Genomic DNA, 25,179 nt, shown 5'->3' on the forward strand with positions numbered 1-25,179 from the left:
TATGTAGGCATCGAAATTGAAAAGTGGCCTGATTTTCAGGAGTGCTGAGCAATCCCAGCTCTCACTGGAATTAATGGGTGGTACAGAGGCTCAGAATCTTTAAAGTCAGAACATGTCTGTTTAGGTGATTTACTTTAGGCATCAGAGTTTGAAAGTTTTTGGAAATTGTTTGTAGAGATCATTGAACGGAAAGGACCGTGTCTCCCGTCGACCCAGCGCAGTGCGGACACTGCAGTAAGTCGACTTACGCTATGTCGACTGCAGCTACATTATTCACGTAGCTGGAGTAGCATAATTTAGGTCGACTTACTGCAGCAGTGTAGACATAGTGAAAGTTTCATGTTTGGTCTTAAACGAGTAGCAATATTATTTGGTCATGTTGTAATGAAGAGGACGACATCTCTAGCATGCAGCTCTCCTTCACATGTGAACCTACTACTGTTGCTTAGGGGCAAACACAAGAACACTGCAGTGCAGTTATGCTGGTGAGCCAATAGGCGATTTTTCAATTAAATGAAGCCATAAATTTCATAATCTGCTAACCCTTAGATAATTTGCCAGACAGCAATTTCCGAAAAATGGTGAATGCAGCAGCCAGAGTCCTAGAATGGAAATGGTAATTGTTTATGAAAGGCACGCAAATGTTCAAATCCAAGCCAGGCTGTAAAAGACGGCCAAATAAATGAAGGAGTAGAGTGTAAAGTGACCTTGAAATCTAAATTAACTTGTGCTAATTGGATTTAAGTGATCGTAATTTCCAATTTGGAGTTTGTAAAGCTGGTTTCTACTAGTCAGCCCTCCCCTAGACGAGCATGTTCTCTCGTAATTAAAGTGAGAGGGACGTTCTTCTGATAGTTCAATCAACTAGATTAGGGGCACTGATTTAGTACCACAATAACCAAGCCACTGATTACATAGATTTACAGCCATCCTTAGAAATAAGTTCGCTGTGGCCTGGCCAACTCTTGTGCTAAAGTTTTATAGCTCTTATCACTTTATTTTATGGGCCGTTAGAGATCATGGAAATGTTGCACTCGTGAAATATTGAACCCCTTTGGCTCCTCTTTTCCTTTTGGGAAACCTGTTGGCCAACTGGTAGACACCTGAGACGAGTTATTTTCTTGCTGAGGCTTCCGATTACATGTGACACCTCCAGCGTACACATGAAAGGACTACACACTTAGTGTGGGTTTTGGCCAGCAGTCAGCACTGGCCTAGCTCTGCTCCACTGAAATCGATGGGCTTTGTTTTTCCATTCATTTCAGTGGCAGCCAATGTGGAATTCTTTTGAAAATCCCACCCATGCCTATACATGTCTGTGCTGCATGCCCCTACCGTTTCCCATGGCAGCTGGCATCCTGGCTGCTGAGCAGGCCCTGCTTTTCCATCTGGCTGCGCAAGTGACACACAAACCAGCTACTCAGATGACATTAGGCATCTAGCATATATTTCTGAGAGCACCTCAGAATGATCAGTATGAGGGGTGGGTTCCTGATCAGAAGGCCATGCCTGGCCAGTGCATCACATTAGGTGTCATGCTAACCCTAACCAGTAATGTGGGCCACAACATTTTCCAAGCGGCTGTTTTCTGCCCCCTGCCCCCATAAACCCACCTAACTGGTGTCACCTGCCATTTAGCCATGTGGAAAGGGCAGGGTGGTCATGACCCCTTGACACCTATTTGTGGCACCCCCCTCAGAGGTTGTGACCCCCAGATTGAAAACCCAGGCAGAAGTCCACTCTCCTACTGTATACTACTCTTTGTGTAGTGAGGGGGGGTCACTCATTTCCAGGCTCTGACATTTCACTTTGGCAGCTCAGGTTGCAGAGTTGGGGATTTGAAAAAAGGCCTTTTTATTTGCCCTGAACAGCAATTTGTTATGCCAGCTGACACCCACAGTGGTATGTCCTGCGCTTACTTAAACCATATGCTCTGAACTGAGGCTATGGCTGTGTCTAGTAGACAATATAATTAGCTTGACACCTGGCAGCATTAAGAAGTTAAGGGTGTGTTGGCATTTTCATGGCAGGCTCCGTGAATAGAGGTGTCTAGCCCAGCAGCTGAGTGTCTCTGCAGGCTGAGGGCCGGCATGTGAAGTTGCAGTGCATTCTCAGTGAGTGCGTCCTGAGTTCCATTTTACCAAATTGTTATCGATCCTGTGTTAGTTTATCAGAGGTACGATAGTTTAGCTCAGAGTCGAGGCTCAGTGGTGGCTCTGCCCCAAGGCCTGAGCAGGGGGCAGTGCATAGCTGAGCTACCTCTGGAGAAGAGCAGGAACAAGACTGTGACTCGAAGCATTACAATCTGGCTGCTTGCTCCCTGACCTGCTCCAGTCAAGGAGGTATTCTGTGCCAATCCCTCTCCCTGGTGCAGATGACTCCCCTACTCCACACTGGCTGGCATGTTGTTGTAGCTGGATGGGGGAAGAGTCCAGCAGCCACCCATTCCCTGCTCACCTGGGTGGGGAGGGAGCAGGGGGCTCCATTTGTAGCCACATCAGTCCTTACTGCTATTTAGCGTGCATTGCACATGAGATCTATGTACCTGTGTACTTTCTGTATTGCTGAAACCTGAGCCCTCTTACTGGCAGATGTGGGGGCTAGAGGCATTCCATATGTGTTGGCAGTGCCAAATCCTGAGCATAAAGTGGTTTGACCTAATGTGAAATGTCTCATTCTTGCAGAGATCTGGCCTTCCTTCGGGTGCTCGTTATAATCAATGGCAGTGTTGCATGGTCTTTGGTCACGTCACCAGGATGGAAAATACCCCGACACACCATGCTCTCAAATGCTCCATCAACATGGGACAGGGTGCGCATCCTGCTCCCAGCCTGGCATTTGGGGCCGCTCCCGAGATTTGTGGATTGGCAGGATTGATTCAGATCTAGGAATTTTGCTACATGACGCCTTTTGCGACTCCATCAACCGTGGTCACTCTGGCTGGTGCGACGGCCCTCCCTCAACTATGCATGTTAGACGCTTGCACACCAGGAAACCAGTACGTCCAACAGTCTGCAGCAAAAGCAATCCCTAGGGTAGTCAGCATTCCTCCCAGACGCTTCCTTTTTGCACATTCCATAACTTGGTTCCAAATCAGTAAAGATTTAATGAGCAATTAACAGTCAATGTATTACCTGCAATCTGATCAGTGCTCAGCCACGGAACAACTCTTTATCACAGCTTCTATTACTATCAGAAGACCTGTCTTTGCTCAGGGAAGTTCTTAGAAAATTCTTCCAGTGTCTTCCTCTGATTTCCCCATGCAGCCCACTCTATACAGGGAAGTCCCTTGCTACCTGTAAAGGGAGTTATCTGGGTGGGGGGAGGGGGACACCCGTTTGCCATTAATGTTAAAGGTTTCACTTAAAAACAAAGCCAGGAAAAAGGCAAAGCTGCCATCCCACAACCTAGCAGCACGGATGGAAAGTGTTAGGGTGACCCTGCTGAAGTAAATGGCCGTTTGATGGGGGGGGGGCCCAGGATTTTACCCTCAGGGTAAATGAGGATTGGCTTCAAATTCCCTTTGCACCACGCTGTCAGTGTAAAAGGGCCATACTGTGGGCCTTTATACTCACTTCACAGCCCTTTTACACTGTGAGCGTGGTGAAAGGAAGCCTTCATGTAAATGAGATTCTGGCCCTGTGTCATAATGCATAAGCACAGCAGGACAGTGCTAATGATGCATGAGCAATTCTGGCATCGCCTAACTTTAACGTGCTCGACTTTGCAACCTCAATAATGTTCTTTTGATGCAGTTTTGCTGTGTGAACCAGATTAACTAGAAATAACATTATTCCAGGGGGAGGATCACAAGGGGGGCTGAAACCTCATTGAAGCTGGTGGTGTAATTGATGCCCTTCATTCAGGATACATGTACCCAAGTAGCTGAAGCAGTAGGAGCCACCACCCAAAACACAGGCACATGGCAAGGCTTGAGTACAAGGTGAATCATGTGACCCAATGGGTTTCTCTGGTGACTGATGTAGCAAACGCTTGGGCTAGGGCCTTGATTGCAGGAGCTGTGTGTGAGAGAGAAGCAGCAGAAACACACAAAGGAGCAAAGAAGCCCCAGATGCAGACAGAGAAGCCCTAGTAGGACCCAGAGAAAAAGGCTAAGAGAGCTTTTGGGCTGATTGCTGGCTGAAAGAGGCTTGGAACTACGAGCAAAGAAACACTCCCCTGTTTCAGAGTAGCAGCCGTGTTAGTCTGTATTTGCAAAAAGAAAAGGAGTACTTGTGGCACCTTAGAGACTAACAAATTTATTAGAACATAAGCTTTCGTGAGTTACAGCTCGTTTGACTCCTGTTGGGATCCAGGAAACAGACTTTGTACCTTATGGATAAATAAACAAGATTGCATCAGTGAACTACCTGATTCCATTAGGAGGAGAAAATGATGATACGAAACAACCTGATAACCCTCCACCCCCTCCAAAACTGGACAACAGCTCAGGTGAAAAGGAGATAACATTATTCGCTTGTGAATGAAAGCTATGGTTAAGGCTGCACCATGGTTCCAGTGCTTAAGTTGTTTATTTGTTCATTGCTTTTTACCCATCTGGATGATACTTTTCCATACTTGGTTTCAATCCAAAAAGTGTTTTTATTTTTAAAAAGCAAAAATTTTATTTTTATTTTATTTTTAGAGCAAAATCCCACCTCCCATGATTTAGGCAGATTAAGATGGAACAAACATGCATTTTTCTGTTTTGTTTTTAAAAAAAAATCTCTTTTTTGAGAGAGAGAGAGAGAGAGAGAGAGAGAGACCTCTGCACAAAACAGCTGAAGTTTGAAACATGAAATTTGGCCTCTGACTGATTCCTCAGTCAGGCGAGGATCCTGTGGGTTTTTTTTTTGTTTTTAAAAACATTTGCAAATCACAAACATAGCAGAAAATGTTAAGTCAGAAGGTATGTGCTTGGGTTACGTGCCAGCCCATAGAGCAGAGCAAGGTACTGGCAGAGCTCCTGGGATAAAAGGCAAGAAATCTGCCCCCCAAGCCTTGGCAAGGCAGCAGGCCTCCCACACCACATTCAGGGGTACCCCTAGAGGCAGAGCCATTGTTCTTTTCCTCAAATCCTTGCAGCACAGCGAGGCAAAGGATGCAAGGCTACCCCCTGCTGCATGGAGGCACTGAATTCCATCCCCAAACTGGTGCTACTAGAAATGGACGGGGTCTCGTTACCCTCCGAGGCAGGTCAGGAGCGATGCACCATGCCGGCACAGCAGTGTGCACTTAAACTCAACAATACGGATTCAGCAGTTGAGCAACAGATGACACCCCCCCCCAAGCCTGGACCCCTCAGCCCCAGTGTTATTCTCATCAGGATGGGTAATGGGGTGCACTCACCTCTCGTGAGTGCCCCCTTCACCAAGTCACACACCTGCACATTCTCTCTCTCTCCAATTGTCTCTGGAGAGGATGCCCTGGGGCACTGCTCTATCCCAGAGCTGGGACAGTGTCTTCACCCTCTTGGGGCTTCCCGGCTACAGCTCTCCAGCTGGGCCACTATAGTTCAGTCCCCCCTCTGGAGTGCCTCAATGTCCAGGCTACCTTCCCACAGTCACTAATAGGGGGTGAGAGGGACGCAGGCCTTCCCACTACTCCAGGTCTCAGCCCAGGGACCCTGTAGAAAGCAGCCATCTGCAGTGTCCCTTTAACTATGTCACACAGTTTCTCTAATTCCCTGGGCCACTTCCCTGCAGCATTTTCACCCTTCGCTCAGGGCCTTGTCCTAATGGAGTCCCATCAACCTCACTCCTGTCCTTGGCTTCTGGCAGTTCTGCCCTATCTGGGGCTCTATCAGCCAGCCACAGTCCTAGAGCTCCAACAAGGAACCAAACTCCCTCTGGCCCTGCAGCTCTTCTTATACTAGGCTGCTTGGCCCTGATTGGCTGTGTCCCACACAGCCACTCTAGGCAGCTTGGCGGCCCCTCTCCACTGCCCTTTTTGGGGCGGGATGTGGCACAGCCACAAGACCTCCAGCAGGGGGCCTCAGAGGGTCTGGTATACCCCGTCACAGGATCACACACCCTGTTCCCAAGTGCTTGGGCTTTGGAGTACACTGGTGTACTGCAAGGACCTTGGTATCTGGGCACGGCTGAGTGGGGGCTTTGCTCCCAAGACTCAGCTGCGGCCTGTCCTTCCTGACTAGGGAGCAGGTTTCCCGTTCTGTCATAGATGATTGGCCCTGGCCATGACGCAGAGCTGCACTGAGACCCCCTGTGACGTGTTCCCCATTAGGGGGACGTGTGTGAATGGTACAGTGGAGGAAAAGAACACAGGGCACTGAAAGTAACTGCCCCAGTGGGAAATGAAGTAAATGATTTGCAAAATAATCCGTTCATGCTCCATTCAGGTCCCACCATTTAGGTCAATGTCAGCGAAGGAACCTAGAGCAGGAGCCATGCTGCATATTGAGGACTCGTTAACGCCTCTCCAGGCATGGTGTTGAACTACGGCAGGAAGGTGACATACTAATTTAGCACCAGTGGGGTCATGTAGGAGGGATGATTACAGCTTTAAACAGTCGCTCCTTCCAAGGCAAGTATCCTTGCCTAGGCCTCACTCATAAACACCTTCCTTGAGGACTGGATCAAGCCTACGTCTATCCCCCTTGCAGATATAGTGGGACACGATGCTCCCAGGGGCCTACACTCCACCGGTCCTCCAGTGGGGAGCTGTCTCCTAGCCCACCGTAGGAGATGTTTTCTAGTGTTGTCCGCCTTGTTCAATGTATAACTCAGTGTGACTGTGTCAAATGAACACAGCCAAGTTCAGCACACATGCTGCCTGGCCCAAGGGGATGTGGGCACATCGAGCGTGGGCATTTCCTGTGGGCGGCCCTTGCACCGGTGTCTAGGGGGTTGCACGAAGTTGCCCTGCCCTGGCACAAGTGCCTGCCACAGCAGCAGTCTGCGCTCCCAGCACTCTGCAAGCACGGGGCTGCTCACTTAATCTAAAGTATTTAGCAGGCTCCCCTCTCTGCAGCAGCTGATTGCCTCATGGTTTTAATGTATTAATCCTTGCAACACCTGCTGCTATTATCCCCCTTGCACTGCTTGGAAGGGAGGCGCAGAGAGGCTAAGTGACATTCTCAAGGTCAAACAGGCACTCTGTGGCAGAGCAAGGAACTGAGGCTGGGTCTCCTAAATCTTAGGCTTGTGCCCTGACCACTGGACCATCCTTCCTCCTTCTTACCCCTGTAGGACTCCAAAAAGGGTGTGGACAGATGAGAGAGAGAGGGGCGTGTTTCTCCCTTCCTCTCTACACTCATCCAACAAAGCAACCTTGTCCATCCAAGACAAGTAGCCTCAGGAGAGATTGTTCCTGCCTGGGGATGTGTCCCTCCCATACTGCTGCTGGAGCAGTTATTCCACGCTACTCAAAGGGTGTCACTTCAAATGGAGCGGTTCAGCTTTACTGTGCAACCTCCACAGTGCACAGGCACATACATATCTTCTTACTATATGTTCCATTCTGTGCATCTGATGAAGTGGGCTGTAGCCCCCGAAAGCTTATGCTCTAATAAATTTGTTAGGCTCTAAGTCCTCCTGTTCTTTATAGGCACATCCCTTGTGCGTGTTACATCGTGGAGTTGTGTGTAGCAGCTCCAGTATGACGGTGGTGCTGGGCTTGTCTCTTTGACAGGATTTGGGGTGTGAGGAATAGCCAGTTCAGATTTGATTTGTATATGAATCCTCTCCAAGTCAACATGTTGATGGACCAGAAGAGTGATATGAAAAAATATGGATCTCAGCTCATTCTTGTGAAGCACGGATGGGTCTGCAATGTGCTGGGAAAGGGAGTGTGGTATTATAAAGTAGTTGAGCAGGCCGTTTTTGGCACGAAGGCTTCAGTTTTGCCTCTGTTTGCCATCAGATTTTGGCCAAATTCGAGTCAGGCACAGACGATTCCCATAACTCTCTAAAACTCTCCACTTCTTGTTACCCATCATGAGCAAATTGTGCAGCCTCCACCCTCTCTCCTGGCCTGCCAATGCTTCCCAAGATGCACAGCAAAGGGCTACCAGGGAGCAGTGTCTTTAAATTAGCAATTCTGCCCAGAGAGCTACACAAGGATGCATAGGCCAAAGGAGACCTTGGAAAATAAATTCTCCGAAGGCAAAGAGAATTCACAGTGCCATAGACATATTGGGGTTCTACTACTGTCTCTCCTCCCACATGCGTTAAATTAACTGTGAGTGGCAGGAAAGAGTTTGGCAGCAAATCAGATAAGCCCGATAAAAGCTGATAATACCGACAATGGTACTCCTGTGGAAAACACATGGGTCCAGCAGAATACCAGGCTGTCTAACCACCTGGGTTAGACTTGGGCCTGATTCGCCTTTGCACACATCCCCTTTACTCTGTTAATGCAGTGTAAAAGGCCCTGGATGGAAATGGGACTGGAGCCCAAGGAGTTCACAAAAGCAGGCAGAAGAGGCTGTTGACAGTACTCACAGGAATCACCATCTCTGGGCCTGTTTGATAGATGGCAGCTTCCCCCAAGTGGAAATGAGGGCAGCCCGTACAGCTTGGCATGCGCTGAGACGCAAGGCTCAGCCAGGAGTTGGCTGGGCATTTTAAACCTTCTTCTTCTGCGCTCGCTCAGCTGCACCTGAGACAAAGCAAATTAGGTCCGGGAGTCCCCCGCCCAAGCCCAGACGTTGCGGCCCTGTGGAACTCCACTTGCAGTATGCCCTTTCCCCTGCTGCAAACCACACAGGCAGGCGCCCCTCCTCCTTTACTCTGAAGGTCTTTCTGTCCATCTGCTGCCTCACCCACTGGAGACTTACAGAGACTAGAACTCAACCATGTCGAGCTGTGAAAGGAGCGAGCCTGAGCTCTAGGCTCAAGCCAGCACTTCTGGGGTGATCCCCAGTGTCAAAAGAACTCAGCTCTCACTTAGAAGAACAATGGGATGCTAAACTTGTAAGTCGACTGGGGCAGGGGCTGTCTTTATGTTCTGTCTGTACAGTGCTTAGTGCTATACCAGCAAGACTCAGACTGAGGCTCACGAGCCACAAGTGGCTCTTTGCACCACATGATGTTAAAACACCATGTGATTTAATTATTAACTAATCTAAGCTATTAACCAATCAGGAGGCTGTTACTATGTCATTAACCAATTGTTGTTAATAAAATAAAAATACTTGGTCAGTCATTTTGCTGTGAGAATTATATATATATATATATATATATATATATATAAATGAAACAATGAATTCATACTCCTGTGGCTCCCTTGGGGAATGTGGATCACTAATTTGTCTCCTGACCCACTAAGGTCTGAGTATCACTGTTCTCTAGAGTCCTGATCTGTGCTGGGGCTCTTAGGTGCTATGACAATAAGTAAAACAACAAACAAAAATCAGATTTTTAGAAAATCCAGCCCCGACTGTGAGCACTTTTAAATCTTGGCTTGAATGCTCCAGCTGATAGCAACACAGCCACAAAGAAACAAAGTAGAGAAGGAGCCCAACACAAAAATCGTGACACTTTCCTTAGAGGAAAGATTGACAAAATTGAACCAGGAATTGCTATTAAACGAACAATGTATTGATGCGGGAGTGTCTTAAATTTCATATCCAAAAATCTTTCCATTAGTCTATATTATTTTGCTACTCCACTCCAATGCACCTGTTCGTTTTTCAGTTGAGCCATTTAAGGACACGTGAGACATGACACTGGAGAATTTCTTTCTTCCTTTTTTACTTTCTTTTAAAATCATTATTGAACCCTGGTCTATGCCAAACTGCTCAGCAGCAATTAGACCTGCGATCTCTATGAACAAAGGAGTCAGACAGCAGACTGGATGGCAAACTCGACCCCAGAAATTAGGATACGAGAGAAAAATCAGGCAAAAATGACAGTAAAAGAACGTAACTCACCAAGACAAATGTTGGTGCTAGACAACTTTGTAACTGTAGTGTAGTATCTGGACTAGGGAGCCAGACAGGTGAGGTCTAATGGACTAAAGGAGTCTGCTGAGCAACTGTGCCAGTACTACACAGTAGCAGTTTATTCCAGCACCTCTTTTACTGAAATTGAACAATAAAACCTTAAATAAATCAACAATTGCTTATTGCTTCAAAATTGGGATAATAAATTCTTTAGTTTATCAGTACCTTATGGCCTTCCAGGGTGCATTCTTTGAACAGTTTCATTACAGATACAATCCTCTCTTCTCAACAATAAATTATTTTTTTTTAAAAGGAAAAGAGAAACAAGAGGATACATGACAATTTTAAAGCAAAAGGAAAACAAAACCTATTTTTGACATATATCTTAAAATAATATGAAGCCAACTCTCTCTGTGTTAAATGCCTAAGTATAAATAATAAAGGACATTATGGTATTTACAGTGTTACACAAGGAATTGAGAGAGCATCATTGACACGTAAATCAGAAAGACAATAAATGATGGAGGAAAACATTCAAGTATGTACAAGATGTATTTACAACAGAATATATCATTAAAATAATGATATGTGGCCATTTTCTTTGTCTGCATTTCTCTGCAGCATTTCATAGGTGCTCTTCTCATTGGAAGTCAGTGTGGCTGATGGAATCTAGCTAGTATTGAAGACAGAGAACAGGCCTTGCTTATGTTTGCCAGTGGGCGACATGCCCTTTTAGCAGGTACAAGTTTGCTATTCTGAATGCACGAGTAATGGTTTGTAATCTGTACAAAGATATAGTCACTGGATGAAAACAGGAGACAATGCTTTGTTGTCATGAAACAAGAGCAAGGAAAGGAAGTTTTATTGTTTCCATGGCAAAGCAAAGCAAAATGATGGTCCTTTCACACCCGGGGAGAAATTTTGCCGGATGAGGTGGGAGATGGGGGAAAACACAAATGTGAGGATACAGGGCCAGATTCTCAGCTAGTATAAATCAGCAGCTGTGGCACCATCCTGATTTATACCAGCTGAGGATCAGGCCCCTATGTTTTACGCACCACTTTCCATTGTTCACCCCGACGGGATCCTCTAATAATGCAGAATTTCCCAAAATGCAAAACTGCTTAGTAGAAATACGTCCTGCTGGGGTAAATGTCATGGTCATGGAACTCGGGGTCATTTTACAGCCACGGAGTCTTTGTTCCCCCTCGGGCTGCTGTTGCACTTACTGTGAGTTTTAGCAGAGAGACAGTGAGGCTGCCAGGAGGTTGCACATTGTTAAAGGGACCCCAATAATACAAAGAGTGCAGCAAATGGCCCCAAGAGATGACTTGGCCTGTCACCGGAAAGCATGTTTGCTCTAATGCTGAGAGTTGAATTTCCTCCCCTCAGTCCTGCGAGGTGAGCAGCAGGTCCAGCGATTGCTCAGCACCTCTTGCAGGCTGAAGCCCATCTCCAGGAGGCAACAGGCCGCAGCAGTGTCAGGGCTAGCCAGGTTACTGGTTCGTTAACGTCATCTCAGACTGTGCAGAGCTGGGTCCTACCATTCTCAGTGCATATTTCTAATATGGCTCATGCAAGGGGCCAAATTCTGCTGTTACACTGGTGCAAAACTAGGGTAACTCTACTGACTTAACACAGGTTTGGTTTTTGCTGGGATTTCCAAAGGCATCTAAGGGCTTTAGGCAGCCAACTCCCATTGACACTTATTGAGCACATGCATCTCTGAAAACCCCAGCTTAAAGCTCTCAGGGCTCACGCTCTGTTGTGCGTTACTCTGCCTGTACACTGGGGCAGCTCCTTTGGCTTGAGAGCTTGACAATGCAATCAGAAGAATGTAACAGATTTCCCCAGGTGTCCCACATGCACAAGGCACGGACTTCCATTTTGTAGTGCTCTTCTGTAATCTTTGATAATACTTTCAACGTTATAAGTAATTTACTCTGCTTTCATGTGATCACCCCCCTGCCCATTAATCTGTGAAAAGCCACAGAGGTCACCGAGACATGGCGTGATTCAGGGGATGGGGCACTGAATGCGGACCCAGGAGATTGGGGCTCTATTCCCAGTGGTGCAGCCTTGGGCAGGTCACTTTCCCTCTCCTTCCCCTCCCACCCTGTGGCCGTCTAGTCTATTTAGTAAGCTCATTGGGGCAGGACTGGGTTGGATTTTCAAAAGCACCTAAGTGACTTGGGAGTACAAGTCCCATTGATAGTCAATAATACTTTTGTTCCTAAACCACTTAGGCCTCTTTGAAAACCCCAGCCACTTCTTCTTACTATGTGTTTGTATAGTTCCTAGCACAATGGGGCCCTGGTCTCTGCTGAGACCATTAGCACTCCCACACTGCCAACAGTAATAATGACTCACATATGAAATGAGCGCAAGGCATCCAGAATTTACACAGGGCCCTGGTTGTGTGTAGATGCTATACAAAGACAGTGGTTAAGCACAGTGAAAATACAGCAATGCATACAAAAGAAGAGGGAAAACTGGGAAGGAATATGAGTCTTGGTAACACATTAATTAAAAACTCTGCAGTCTCCCATATGCTTTTTAAATGCGCAGCGATATGCAAGTACGACTGAGCCCACTGCCTGAGCTCTTTCACTGAAAATCACCTGCCCTTGCTTTCCCTTCCATCAGAAAGATTCTCCCTTTAATCTTGTCACTATTTCCCTACTGTCCTAAGCTCTGAGGCTGCTTGATCAGACGACTAAGTACTCTCATCTTAAAGCAAAAGTGAAGCTGATGCTGTCTGCTTTGATAACACAGTACTGTAGCTCCCTGCCTTCGTCCAGAGTACTGAGCAGCTTCATTTACCACAATAGGCCAGATGCTGCTTTTAAACCATGAATGAGCTGTCCAACCTGTTCAGCAAAGCACTTCAGCGTGTGCTTAACTTTACTCATGTCTTACTAATGTCAATGGGACTAGAGCAAATGCTAAAGATAAGCATGTGCTTAGAGGTTTGCTGAATTGCGACCTTAGTTCCACTGGTGTATATCTGGCATAATTGCCTTGATATATTCTGATTTACACCAGTGTAAGTGGGATCGGAATGTGGCCTCAAGAGTAAATCACGGCTGAAATTTTTGTTGTCCTGAAATGGCTCCTATTTAGGATCAATAATGCTCACAGCACTGATGTTCTCCTATTCATACTCCCAGGGGTCCATGCAGAATGCTTACTATTTACATCAGTCCTGAGTCTGCACTGTGCCAGCTGAATGTAAAATCAAAATCAAATGAGAGGGGGTCACCCCACTAAACTGATCAGAATTCGGTGCAAAAGAGGCAATTTGCTTCTGTCTGAAAGGGTGCAATAACTCCAGTATTGATCCCACACTTGTCTATTACCAGTCAAAGTTTCTAATGCACAAACACCCATGCACATTGTGGGGCTAATCAGCACAGTGTGTTTGTCTACAGAAATGGGCTTTTTCATAGAACTATTAAAAAAAATCAGGTCACCAGATATGAACTCAATGATTCTTCTGCTATGTCTTTCCCACCAGGATTCCTTTTAACTATTCAGCAAATTGATTAGGCTGCAAGTCATTTCTATGTACAAGGATGACTCTCATTCTAACAGCAACTCCAACAAGTCTCAGAGTAGATATTGTTACAGGTTTGCTGTTTTTTTTTCTGGAAACAAAGAATCACTTGTCTATTAAAAATCAACATTAAAAATACAGGTAAAAATGGCTGCACTTTTATTAGTGGCTTTTTTTCCCCAGCTAGTTCTTTTCCTTGTCTGGTTACAGATACCTGGTGTATTTTTCCCAGTAACTTAAGCTAATAGAAATCTTTTGTAAAGTCCTGGGTTCACAGCCTTTGCTACTCTGAGCCCATTTTCTAAGGCATAACTAGGACAATTAATATCTGGAAAAAAATGTAATGACAGTTCCTAGTGAGTACAAGCTGATTTCTGATTAATAATATACTCAGTTTAAAATCACAGTATTACTCTCTTTCTAATATGTAACATTATTTAATGCAATTTTTGTTATCCTGCTGTCATTAATAGTAGCATGCTGTTTGATGTACTATTATTCCAGTGCCCAATGAAGCAAACCTTTTGGCTGGAAGAGAGCAGACACAACTCATTTCAGATATGGAAAGCAAATAAAACCTCCTATAGAAGAAAACAGTATTGTTTTCTTGGTGGGTATGCCATTATAGGGTATTTTGATTGGGGGTGGGGGGTCTACTACAAGCAAACATAGGGACTTTTGCAATTCTTGCAAATCATACATCCAGTTACCATAATGCAATGCACAAAAAAGCCAGGAGAACTGAAGGTTGGAAGGTTCTGCAAAATACCGTGGAACAGCAATTACTGTAACAGTACAAAACTTGCTCTCAACATAACATAACATAAAGGCACCATTGATATTGTTCTCATTTTTGAAATACTGTAAAAAATTGCTACATATGGCACATAACACATTTGTACATACATATATTTAATTTATAAAAGTTTTTTCCCCCCTCCTGTTTTCTATTAGTGGAATTTGCTAAAATAAAATAAATTGTTTAATTTAAAGGTGGAATACTTCATTATATAAAATAAAGTTTTACATGTGAATCTATGCGTTTTGTTTATGTTTTATACAGCAATAGGGTCTTGATTAGCTATTACACTGGACAACCTTGCTTGTAATTCTTCCTGTGTGGAGAACCGGCTAGTTGGGTTAGTCCTGCTGTCAGCCAGTCGGTATGCAGTGGCTGGCTCTAGGCTGGTTGCCATGGGGTTCTGTATGCTCAGGAAAGGTGTATCTTCACCTATTCTTTCATCTTCTGTTTCACTCTCAGAGCTACTGCTCTCAGAGCTTGTGTCGGTGTCCACTTCTAATCTGTTGGAAATGTGGCCGTTGGGCTTTGTTCTTTTTGCCCTCCGGCTGTTGACTAGTTTCTTTGGGGGCTCCTGTGCTGGCTCATACTCCTGTGTGGTTTCATATTCCTCGTCCTCTACTATCCTCAGAGGACTTGGTGGCGGACTGTTGCTCTCATGGGCGGGATTGTGGTGGAAGGAGTTGAACTGCTGAATGTGATGGTCATACTTCTCCCGTAACCGAGGTGGCGTCACCAGAAGCAGAGGCCTCTCCTCTTCCATAAAGGGACTGACCGCCACAGAAGGGACAGATACAGTTAAGCTGGATACCGGTGGAGACATTTCTGAAAGGGGGGACTTTGGAGAACTTGGAGTGTGGAAATCAACAGGTGACATGCGAGCCGGTGTGGTCATAGCTGATACATACCTGAATAAGAACACATACAAAAAGGCCCCATAAAGGTGGAGAAGGAATAAACATAAGAAAGGCCACCTTTGAGGAACAAATCATTGCCATATTATCCATGTCCCATGTTTGTGATGTCACGTGAGATACCCTTGGAAATAAAGGAATTCATTTTCTAATGCATGCAATAGTCAATATGTATTTTGCACGTGCTTGTCTTGCACCTGCCCACTGGATGTTGCATGCATGCGAGCTGTGGATCTGACATGTGCATGTAGCTGCGTGCAGGGATAATCCTGGCAGTAGGGCATGCATACTGCTTTTCATACTGAAAAATGCAGCAGCCTCTGTCAATGCTCCCATAATCAATGCACCTGACAGACAGACATTCCCAGCATTATTAGCCACATGGTATGTTAGCTTAGAATGCTTTTGTTCTTGTGGGGAAAGGCGAGAGAGGAGATGAATTTGACGAAACCAGAGGTATAAGGTTATTGGAAGAGCAGGGGAAGTATTTTCAGTTCTTTGGCGAGTCCAGTGACAGGAGCGAGGGAGCAGGAGATGAAAGAAACACAATGCAGTTGCAAGTAGTTTATAAAAACTACAATGTTTGTTGTTCCAGGAAACATTTGCCCCATGTCTGGGACTTGAGGGAATGAGCAGGGAAAAAGAACTAAAATGAGCAGAGCTGAGGCTATCTGAAGCTTGAGCCTGCATACCTCTGGTAAAAACAGAGGCATAAATTTTGCCACCTTTACTCATGTTGATTAAGTAGTTCTTTACTGTAATAGTAGTTCCATCAGAATTGGAACCAGAGTACTTAGGTGGACCCCTAATGTTAGAACATATCGGGCCTGGGTTTCCAAAATGAACAGGAATCTCCACTTTGTTCAGTGGAAGCATCTGGGTGCTGACCCCTGGAGAAACCATCCTGTCTTAGAGCACTGAGCTGGTTTTTAAATGCATAAAATAGCGTTTTAAAATGGCAGCTGTTCCTTACGTGGAATATGATCCGTATAAGGTCTTTTTTCAGGACACACCTTCCCCCTGCTGCACACAATCTCCTTGCCAGTTCTGTGGGGGCATGAGGAGCCAGCCCATTGACAGAATGACCCGGCAACAGCTTCAGAAATCAAAACACATAGCATTTTCTGTCCCCTGTGTGGAAACAAGAGCCGACACAAAGGACGGTTTGGCTCAGTGTTAATGGCCCCTCTAGAGAATTTACTCAGTGTCTCTTGGTATCCTTCTGGGGAAGGTTAGCCGTTGAAGGTGATTTTTATAAATGGAGCTAAGCTGCCAGGTAGGCAGCCATCCCTTAAAACAAAAGTCCTACTGACGTTTAAACAAGAAAGACAAAGGGCCAGATCCTCTGTTGGTGTAAATCAGTGTTGTTCCCCTGCACTCAGAGAAGCCAGGCTAATTCACCCCAGCTGAGGATCTGGCTCAAAATGTCTGATCAAAGGAACAGTGCCCAGCATGACATTTAACATTGTTTGGTTTTGCCTGTTTTTCCTTTCCCTGTACTTCACCAGCGTGAATTTCAGTTGTATACAAATTTAAGATATATCCTCGTCTTTACAAGTTATAGGCCTTCTGCTGATAAGTGCATTTTATTTTTAATTGGTGAATAGTTATCTGAGTCTGAAATTGTCAAAATCAGTCTAAATCCAAAATTGCCATCCAAAGCATGATTCAATTCTGCATATTCCCCTTGATTAAACACAGCAGGTTAATTGGAAGGAGGGGAAATTTGGTTAGACTCTCAGCTGTAGTAAATGGGTATAGCTCCATGGATTTCAGTGGTGCTTTGCTGATTTACATCTGCCCTTTGTTTCTAGGGAAAAAAGACAGCTGTAACCGTTTGTGGCAATGAATCAAGTTGGCCACCATGAGACCAGAGAGGAACGAATAGGTGTATGTGTCGAATAACAGAATTAAATCATTTCCTCTTTTTCCTTATATTCAGGAGCTCTCTGTTCTATTCAAATCTTTCTATAGTTGGTGCTGAAGGGATAGAACCTTCCACCCAACAAGTGCTGCTGACAGGAAGTTTCACTTCATTTGGTTTAGTTAAACTGGTCCAACGTTGTGTATTGACGCACGGATAGAGATACAGCTGGATGGGGTGTGATATGTTTGTGAATGGGATTATATGATGGCGTTTCCTGTCACAGGAGGGGACTGGTCTAGATGACCCAGGAGGTCCTTTCCAACCCTATGTCATATGTTCCTATGACAATTATACAGGTTTAAAACTGGGTGTATCAGTTAGCATGCGCCTGTAAATTTACCGACATAAACTAAATGGATAGAATCCAGGTTTAAACTTATATAAGAGGATCCACACACAGAGATGCAGTGGTTAAACGAAACCATCACAAATCACTTTGAGTTGTGGAAAATGGCCAATGCTACCGTGATGGGTCCCGCACTTTTTCTTGGTGTGGTGAGTTAGGGTGCCGCCCCTTGCCCCTATTCTTGGGCATTGTGGGCTCCGCTAGTGCCTTGGTGGGAGAGAGAGGGGAGTGGGGAAGGGACCCACGTCCACTCTCCTATCCTGGGTTCCAGCCCTTTCAGCTTTGCAGGCTGCTTACCCTCTCTCCCCTTGGGTAGGGTTTCCCTCAGTCCTCTGTGCCAGGGGAGTCCCTCTGCTCTGCTTGGGCAGGGTTTCCCTTCCCCTAGTCCTCTAGCTAACAGCAATACTCCTCCAAACTCTAGTCAGCTCTTCTTCCTTCTCTCTGTCTGACTGAAGCAGGGTTTTTTTTATTAGGTCTTAGGTGGGGCCTTAATTGGCTCCAGGTGCTCCAATTACCCTGTAGTAACCTTTCTCTAGTCCACAGGGAATAAGGCCTTGATCAGCCTAGGGTTTATATACCTCCCATCGACCACTCCTGCTGCTCTCTTGCCCTGCTGTATCACAGTGTGTAGACCAGGTCTTAGGTCAGCCACAGAGATGGTTTCTACGAGCTTCTCTGGTGTGAGATGCAGCAAATATGTTCCACTGAATACTAGGTGGGTGCCCAGCGGGTGTAAACTGGTGTTGCTCCATGGACTTCAATGGAGCCAGGCCAATGTGCATTAGCTGAGGAGCTGGTCCTCAGCCTTCATTTAGCTTTTAAAGTAAAATTAAGATGTGACTCAGGTTTACTGTAGAGATCAGAGCGTGGAAGGAATATATTCTTGACTCATTAACTCCCTGCTCAGCAAAGTCTTAGAGGAGAAGGGAATCTTCATTTTTATTTTAACCGGTTCTTTTATGGTTCCAATTCAGCTTTAATTTAGAGTCTCTCTCTCTCTCCCCCCCACCCATCTCCCAGAAATAATTTGCCAATTATTTTCTGCACGCTGAAGATAGATGAGGCCTAGTTTAACACCCAGGGTTCACGGTCACATCAGGCACAGGTTTGGGCCACTGCTGACTGGTGATTTATTGTAAAAATGCAGCCTGTATTTCCCCCTGGAATGTTATTTGCAGGAAATGCAATGTTTGGAGATGCGGTGCCCTCTTTCTCCTAGTTAGAATGAAGCGATATATACCCCAAAAGCTTGCTAATGTGTCAAAATGCTGCCCAGGGTAACCTAGACACTCCAGAAGGGCAGTGCAAACAACATCCTCTCTTCTCACCCAGAAGATCAAATATGCTATACTAATGATATATTTTATCTGCATGAACTTGGGAGTACAATCCATGTGGCCTGTAGACGGTAGAGAATACAATATTTGCTGCTATAGGCCCCAATCCAGTAAAGCACTTAAGCACATGTTTGATGGGGTGGCTGCTCCTCACCGGTATGTAAGGGGTTAAAGCCAACCTGGGGAGGCTGCGTGGGAGGCAGCCAATAAGGAAAAGGCTTGCAGAGCCAGCCAATCAGGAGAAGCTTTACTGGAACAGCCAATCAGGGCCGGGCTGGCCCATATAAAAAGGGGTTGCTGAGCAGAGCACAGGCATCACTCCCAGGAGTTTGAGGGAGGAGGACTGGCTGCTTAGAAGGCTAGAGCACCATGGACAGAGCAGGGTCAGCAGAGTAAGAGGAAGCTCCAGGCTGATGACTGCCAAACTGAGGTCCGGATACAAGGGCAGAGGAGGTGCTGGGGCTGCGGAAAAGTGGCCCAGGGAAGGAGACAGCAGAGTTGCAGGAGGGACAGGTACATGGCTGCTGGCTATAGGGTCCCTGGGTTGGGGCCCGGAGTAGTGGGCGGGCCCAGGCTCCCCCCCACCACTCCCACTGAGCAAAGTGGACAGTGCATGGACTGCAGTCTACCAGTGAGATGAGTGGCTGGAACCTGGACAGCAAATGGCCACTGAATCAAGCAGTAGGATTGTCGGTTCCCTGGAAGGGGCGAAAGAACCGAGTGGGGCACAGCTGGAGGGCTGTGCCCGGAAGAGGACAACGTGGTCCGGGGAGTGACATGGGTCCTGGATGCAGAGACAGGAGAGACGATGTGCAAGACACCACCTGAGAATGGCACACTGGCAACCCTGAGTTAATTACCAGGATGGCCAGCAAGAGGCGCCAGAGCGTTGAGTCAAACCTGTCACACATGGTGGAGAATGTGGGCACACGGTCACCCCAATACAAGACGACTGTGGGGAGTATTGCCTATTTGAGAGACTAAGGGATATGTAAGGTAGAGGATGGAATTTGGGGTACACCAAGCCTTCTTTGCAGAGGGTTCTGGGTTCCTTCCGAACTGGACTCCAAAGGCGGTGACCCTGCAAGAAGAGGCTGACAGGCCGGAAGGGCAGCTTCAGACTCTACTGCAGCAGGTGCTCTCCACCCAGCAGAAACAGTGGGAGGTACAGGAGCACCTGCAGGCCTATGTGGCTGGGTTAGCTAAACCGCAGCTGTGTCTGTTTAAGTTGCTGCAAAGGGGAATCCATGAGAGTCAGAGGGAGCGAGAGGGGAAGCCAGGCACCAGGACTAGGAGTTAGAGAAAATGTTTTACCTGTGGGAGGCTGGGACACGTTAAGAGGGAGTGCCCCTACCGGGATGGGGAACGGGGGCCTCACCCAGAGAATAAGAAGGTGAAAGAGCCCAAGAGAGACCCCCCCCCGTGAGGCGAACAGGGAGGCATTGGGCATGTTGGACCTGTGAATTATAGGGGTAAGGCTAGCCCAGAGGAAAGGGCCGAGCAAAAGAGAATGACTATGAGAGGGCCATGGCCAAAGGGAAACATGGGATGTGCCTCCAGTGCCATAAGAAGGGCCATATAAAAAGGCATTGCCCCAAGAGGAGAAAGGGGGGATGCCAGAGGGCCACGCTTGGTCTGAGAAGGCTCAGAGTGAGGGGGCAGTGAGGACTGAGGCCCTGATAGACAACCCTCTCCCACATCCAGCAGGGGGAGGTACGGAGTTGATGGATAAGGTGAGTGGGGCAGAGAAGACCCAGAGAAACCCACACGAGAATAGGACGAGCTACAGTGGGGACCCAGACCCTGGAAGAGGGAGACAGGCTGCTTCCCTTGGTGGAGAGCCTGAGGCAGGAGAGAGATGCCCAGCCACAAAGGAAGCTGGGAAAATAACTCCCTCCTCGAGGGCGTGATCTTAAGTGGGAGGGTGTGTGATGTGGCAGCTGCCCCTCACTGGTATGTAAGGGGTTAAAGCCAACCTGGGGAGGCTGCACGGGAGGCAGCCAATAAGGAAAAGGCTTGTAGAGCCAGCCAATCAGGAGAAGCTTTATTGGAACAGCCAATCATGGCCGGGCTGGCCCATATAAGAAGGGGTTGCTGAGCAGAGCTTCTGAGCAGAGCAGAGGCAGTCACTCCCTGGAGTTTGAGGGAGGAGGACGACTGGCTGCTTAGAAGGCTGGAGTACCATGGACGGAGCAGGAGCAGGAGCAGGAGCAGGAGCAGGAAGAAGCTCCAGGCTGATGGCTGCCAAACTGGGGCCCTGATACAAGGGCAGAGGAGTTGCTAGGGCTGTGGGGAAGTAGCCCAGGGAAGGAGATGGCAGAGCTGGAGGACAGACAGTATGTGGCTGCCAGCTATAGGGTCCCTGGGTCAGCGGGCAGGCCCAGGCTTCCCCCTATTTCCCACACTGGCCAATGAGCAAAGTGGCCAGTGCATGGACTGCAATCTGCCACTGAGATGAGTGTCTAGAACCTGGACTGCAGACTGCCACTGAGGCAAGGGGTTGGTCGAAGAACTGTTGGTCCCCTGGAAGGGGGGAAAGAATCGTGCGGGGCACAGCCGGAGGGCTGTGTCCAGAAGAGGATGATGTGAACTGGGGAGTGATGTGGGTCCTGGATGCAGAGACAGGATTGATGAGGCGCAAGACACCACCTGAGAATGGCGTGCTGGCAACCCTGAGCTAATTCCCAGGATGGCCAGCAGGCGCCGCCACAGTGGTGAGTTGAACCCATCACAACATGCTTAACTTTACACTCAAGTGAGCCCATCAATATTAACAGGACTAAACACATGATTAAAGTTAAGCATGTGCTTAAGGGCTCTGCAGGATCAGGGCCATAGCTGTTTCCCTGATTTTGGAGTTGCTAGATGCTGCATTTATTGAAAGCTAAATACCAGAGTAAAATTACAGGCAGTTTTTTTTTTTTTTTTTTTTTTTTTTTTTACAATAATTCGACAGCTAGTAATGACCCAGCATTAGCTATGTTTTGCATTCCTACATGCTACATTCATAGAGCTCATGTCCATTATTCAAGCTTCCCTGTCTTAACCAGCTCCCCTGTCTGTAAGAACCAATGCAGGATATATGGCTTCTGCTGTCATTTGCACATGCTACTTTTTGAATAATGAAATGTCTCCTGCACAACTCAAGAACTTATTTGATTATGCTTATTTGGTAGTATTAATGCTACCACAGACAGGCAGTTAAACCACCCTGTGAATTCAAACACTTGGAGAGTTGGTCTAGGAACGTTTTGTTCTAACTTTTCTTATATCCCTACCCATAGAACTGTATGACCACACTCAGTGTTAAGTTAGGCCTGCCTATGAGGGCTTAAAGGGCAGATGGGGATAGCTGGTGCTAACTTAATGTATTTATAATTATTTTTAAAAGTTGCAAACACAACAATGTATAAAGAAATGGCTTGTATTTGACAGTATGCCCCTCCCCCACTCCTTCATATGCCACTCGTCCTTTCCAATTGTAAGCTTCTGGAGGCAGGGACTCTGTCTCTGTACATGTTTATACAGTGCAATGCCTCTCACAAAAGATCCTGAGTGGGGCTCTCCTGTGCTCCTATAATGATGAGAACGACAGCGCTTCACAGGGTATTGTAAATATTCGTTCATTTTTCCCTTTTGCCCCTCTCTCTCCTGTGCACGTAGGCTGCCACTATCTGTACTGACACTCCAGTAGTGTTGGTCACCCTACCCGGTTTCAGTTCTAGCCCTGCTTTTATTTACAAGCACAGTGGGGGGGTGTTGTTCAAAAGCACCTAAGGGCTTTAGGAGCAGAAATCCCACTGGAAGACAACGGGGCTTGTGCTCCTAAGGTACATAGGTGCTTTTGAAAAATCTTTCTCCCAGTGGATCAATCAATCAATCCTCTTTATCTTCCTCTTTTGTCTCTCATAAACTCCATAGGCTGCCTTACTTGGGTGCAGGAAGCAACCGAGAAATGGAACTAAGCAAAAGTCCCCCCCTTTGATCTCCTTTCCTAGCTTCATATGCAGGGAAAACCTCTGGCAAATTAGGTCTTGTATGTATGTGAACTACTGCCCAGTAGCCATGAGCCAAGACCAGAAGAGGAAGGAAGGGAAGAAGGAAGATTAATGGGGCACTGCTTGGCACATTTATGAATAAGGAGGAACTTTCCCTAAAGACATGGAATTTTCTTTGTGTTCCTCAGGCATGAGGATTCACTCTGAATCTCTTCAAGCCCATCTTGTCCTGGCAGCTAGAGGGAGCAAAATTAATTTCTTGTGGTACCTTTCGCTGTGAGGTGAATCTCGGCAGGAGTCAGGAGTCTCTCTTGCGCGCCTCAGGAAGCTGTTGCAATCTCGTGGACCTCCGATGCCGCTGAGGCGTCCTCTGGGCCCTGCTGGGCTCGTGTGCCTGCTGTTCTCTACGGAAGAACTCACAAGCACCGAGTGGCTTTCCGAGATAATGCTTTCAGTCTGGCCGTTACTCCAACTGATGGAGGGGAGGGGGAAAGAGGAGAGAAAGAGCTTTTATTTTAAATTCAGAACAGGAGAAAGCAAGCCAATGGAAGTTTAACAATGGGAAAGCAAGGGCTACATGCAGCTCGGGATATGCCTGTTAAACTCCATACCAGTTTATGGCAATCGAAGACCCTAGTTGGTATGAATTCTGCCATCCTACAAATGACAAGATGGTTTTATTTGTATGAATACCAGTGGGTGGTTAAGTTAGGGGTGGGAAAGACTTTTCCAGTCATTAGCGATGCTTCTCAAACTGTGGATTGGGACCCCAGTGGGACCTGTTTTAATGGGGTCACCAGGGCTGGTGTTAGACTTGCTGGGGACTGTGAGTTGTGGAGCTCAGGCTTTGGCTTCAGCCCTGGGTGGTGGGGCTCAGGATACAGATCCCCTTGGGCTGGGGCAGCAGGGCTCAGTTAGGCTCAGGCTTTGGTCCTCCTTTCTGGGGTCGTGTAGTAATTTTTGTTGTCAGAAGGGGGGTCACAGTGCAATGAAGTCTGAGAACCCCTGAGCTAGAGCCATACTAAGTGATCTCACGGTATCTCCAACAATACACAGTATCTCCCCGATTCAGCAATTTGTGTATATTAAAATTCACAGTACCAGTAATGAAACTCCACACAATCATTAGTCTTGGTAAACTCCGAGGAAGTTAATTAGTTTCGGTGGCAGGATATTAAGTCTCAAACATCTTTAGATTAAAACCCCATGACCAGTGCATTTTTATGCATCTGCTTTATGCAATGGTGGCAGAACTGACATCCAACACCAATTTCTCCTTAGGCAGGAAGGTTTGTTTTCTCATTCTGGTACCTATGGCTGGGCGTCTGGGTGACAGTGGTGGAGTGATGCGTTGTCGAGGTGTAGTGACTTGTGGAAAATGACGTCTCTGTCTCTCTCTCAATGACGTGTTCGCTGGATATTACATTTTTAGATACATACTGCTGAAGAAACAGACATATCTCAGGTTTACACAGGAGAATGTACAGCACATCTGCGCGTGCACACACACATTTTTTCAGATATTTATTTTGGGCCCCGGATGAGCATTACCCCTGCAACATTCACCAGCCTTTGGTGGCTTGAGGAACAAGAAAATGGGTTTGATCGTAACCTGGTGACTACAAAACAAAAAGCATCATGATCTACCAACTGGCAGTTAGGCTAGTCCACACCAGGAAGATTAAATATCCCCTTGGTACATTATTTGTAGAGAAACATCTCCAAAGACATGCTTCCTTACAGTACCGTTGCTATGAGCTCTGAGTTTCTTCTGCTAAGGCTGGTATTCTAACATCTCAGCCTCCGACACAGGGCGATCTAGTGACTGATATCAAATGTTCTTCTGAAATGGTTATACATGAAAATGCTCTGAATTTACTGTACAATAGAATCATTTCTTAAAAAGTGTCTAATCATTTCTTGGTGGAGAAATCCCACATTCCTGGAAACCCTGATCATTAATTTTTAGCAGCTAGCAGTTGAAAAGCCCTCAGATAACTGCAGTGGCTACCTACATTGACCAGCTGGACGTTTTCGGGTGGTGGATTGGGATGGTGGGGCCCATTAGCCATATTCACCATGTTGTTCTGCTCAGAGCGAGGGCTCTGTCTAAGACGATCATGCAACTTTTTCCGTTGCTTCCTGTATGTGAAAAAGGGAAATGGTTTTAATAGACAAAAGAGAGACAGCTGCACCATCTAGCATGATAGAAGCACTTTATTGTCAACCCATGCCCATTGTTGAGGGTCTTCTAGTAATTCCTAACACCAGCGTGAAAAGCACTGGCAGAGCTGTGGAAGGTGTGTGTGGGAGTGAAGGAAGTTGCAGAAGGACAGGGAAAGGTGGGAAAGGAGGAGATCCACTTCCAAAACTTACTCCATTTCAGAAGCAGTTCTCC

The 25,179-nt window shown here is 46.6% G+C and overlaps 1 protein-coding gene across 14 annotated transcripts in view; it reads right to left on the reverse strand.

Moving 5' to 3' along the window:
* Positions 1-9,472: 9,472 nt before the first annotated feature.
* NRG1 (neuregulin 1) overlaps positions 9,473-25,179 on the reverse strand; it is a 761,379-nt gene continuing 745,672 nt past the window's right edge. For 6 of the 14 annotated variants that reach the window (XM_038403302.2, XM_038403299.2, XM_038403298.2 and 3 more), the window contains 4 exons: positions 24,797-24,923; positions 24,093-24,223; positions 23,050-23,253; positions 9,476-15,167 (listed from right to left, as the gene is read on the reverse strand). In XM_038403302.2, the coding sequence (XP_038259230.1) occupies positions 14,516-15,167; positions 23,050-23,253; positions 24,093-24,223; positions 24,797-24,923 (1,114 nt within the window). In that variant the 3' untranslated portion in view covers positions 9,476-14,515. Of the gene's footprint in view, positions 15,168-23,049; positions 23,254-24,092; positions 24,224-24,796; positions 24,924-25,179 lie in introns of all 14 variants that reach the window. The other 8 variants (XM_043514730.1, XM_038403306.2, XM_038403304.2 and 5 more) reach the window with 4 other exon arrangements.

This window comes from Dermochelys coriacea, chromosome 5 (genome assembly GCF_009764565.3).
Source record: "Dermochelys coriacea isolate rDerCor1 chromosome 5, rDerCor1.pri.v4, whole genome shotgun sequence".
Lineage (NCBI taxonomy): Eukaryota > Metazoa > Chordata > Testudines > Dermochelyidae > Dermochelys > Dermochelys coriacea.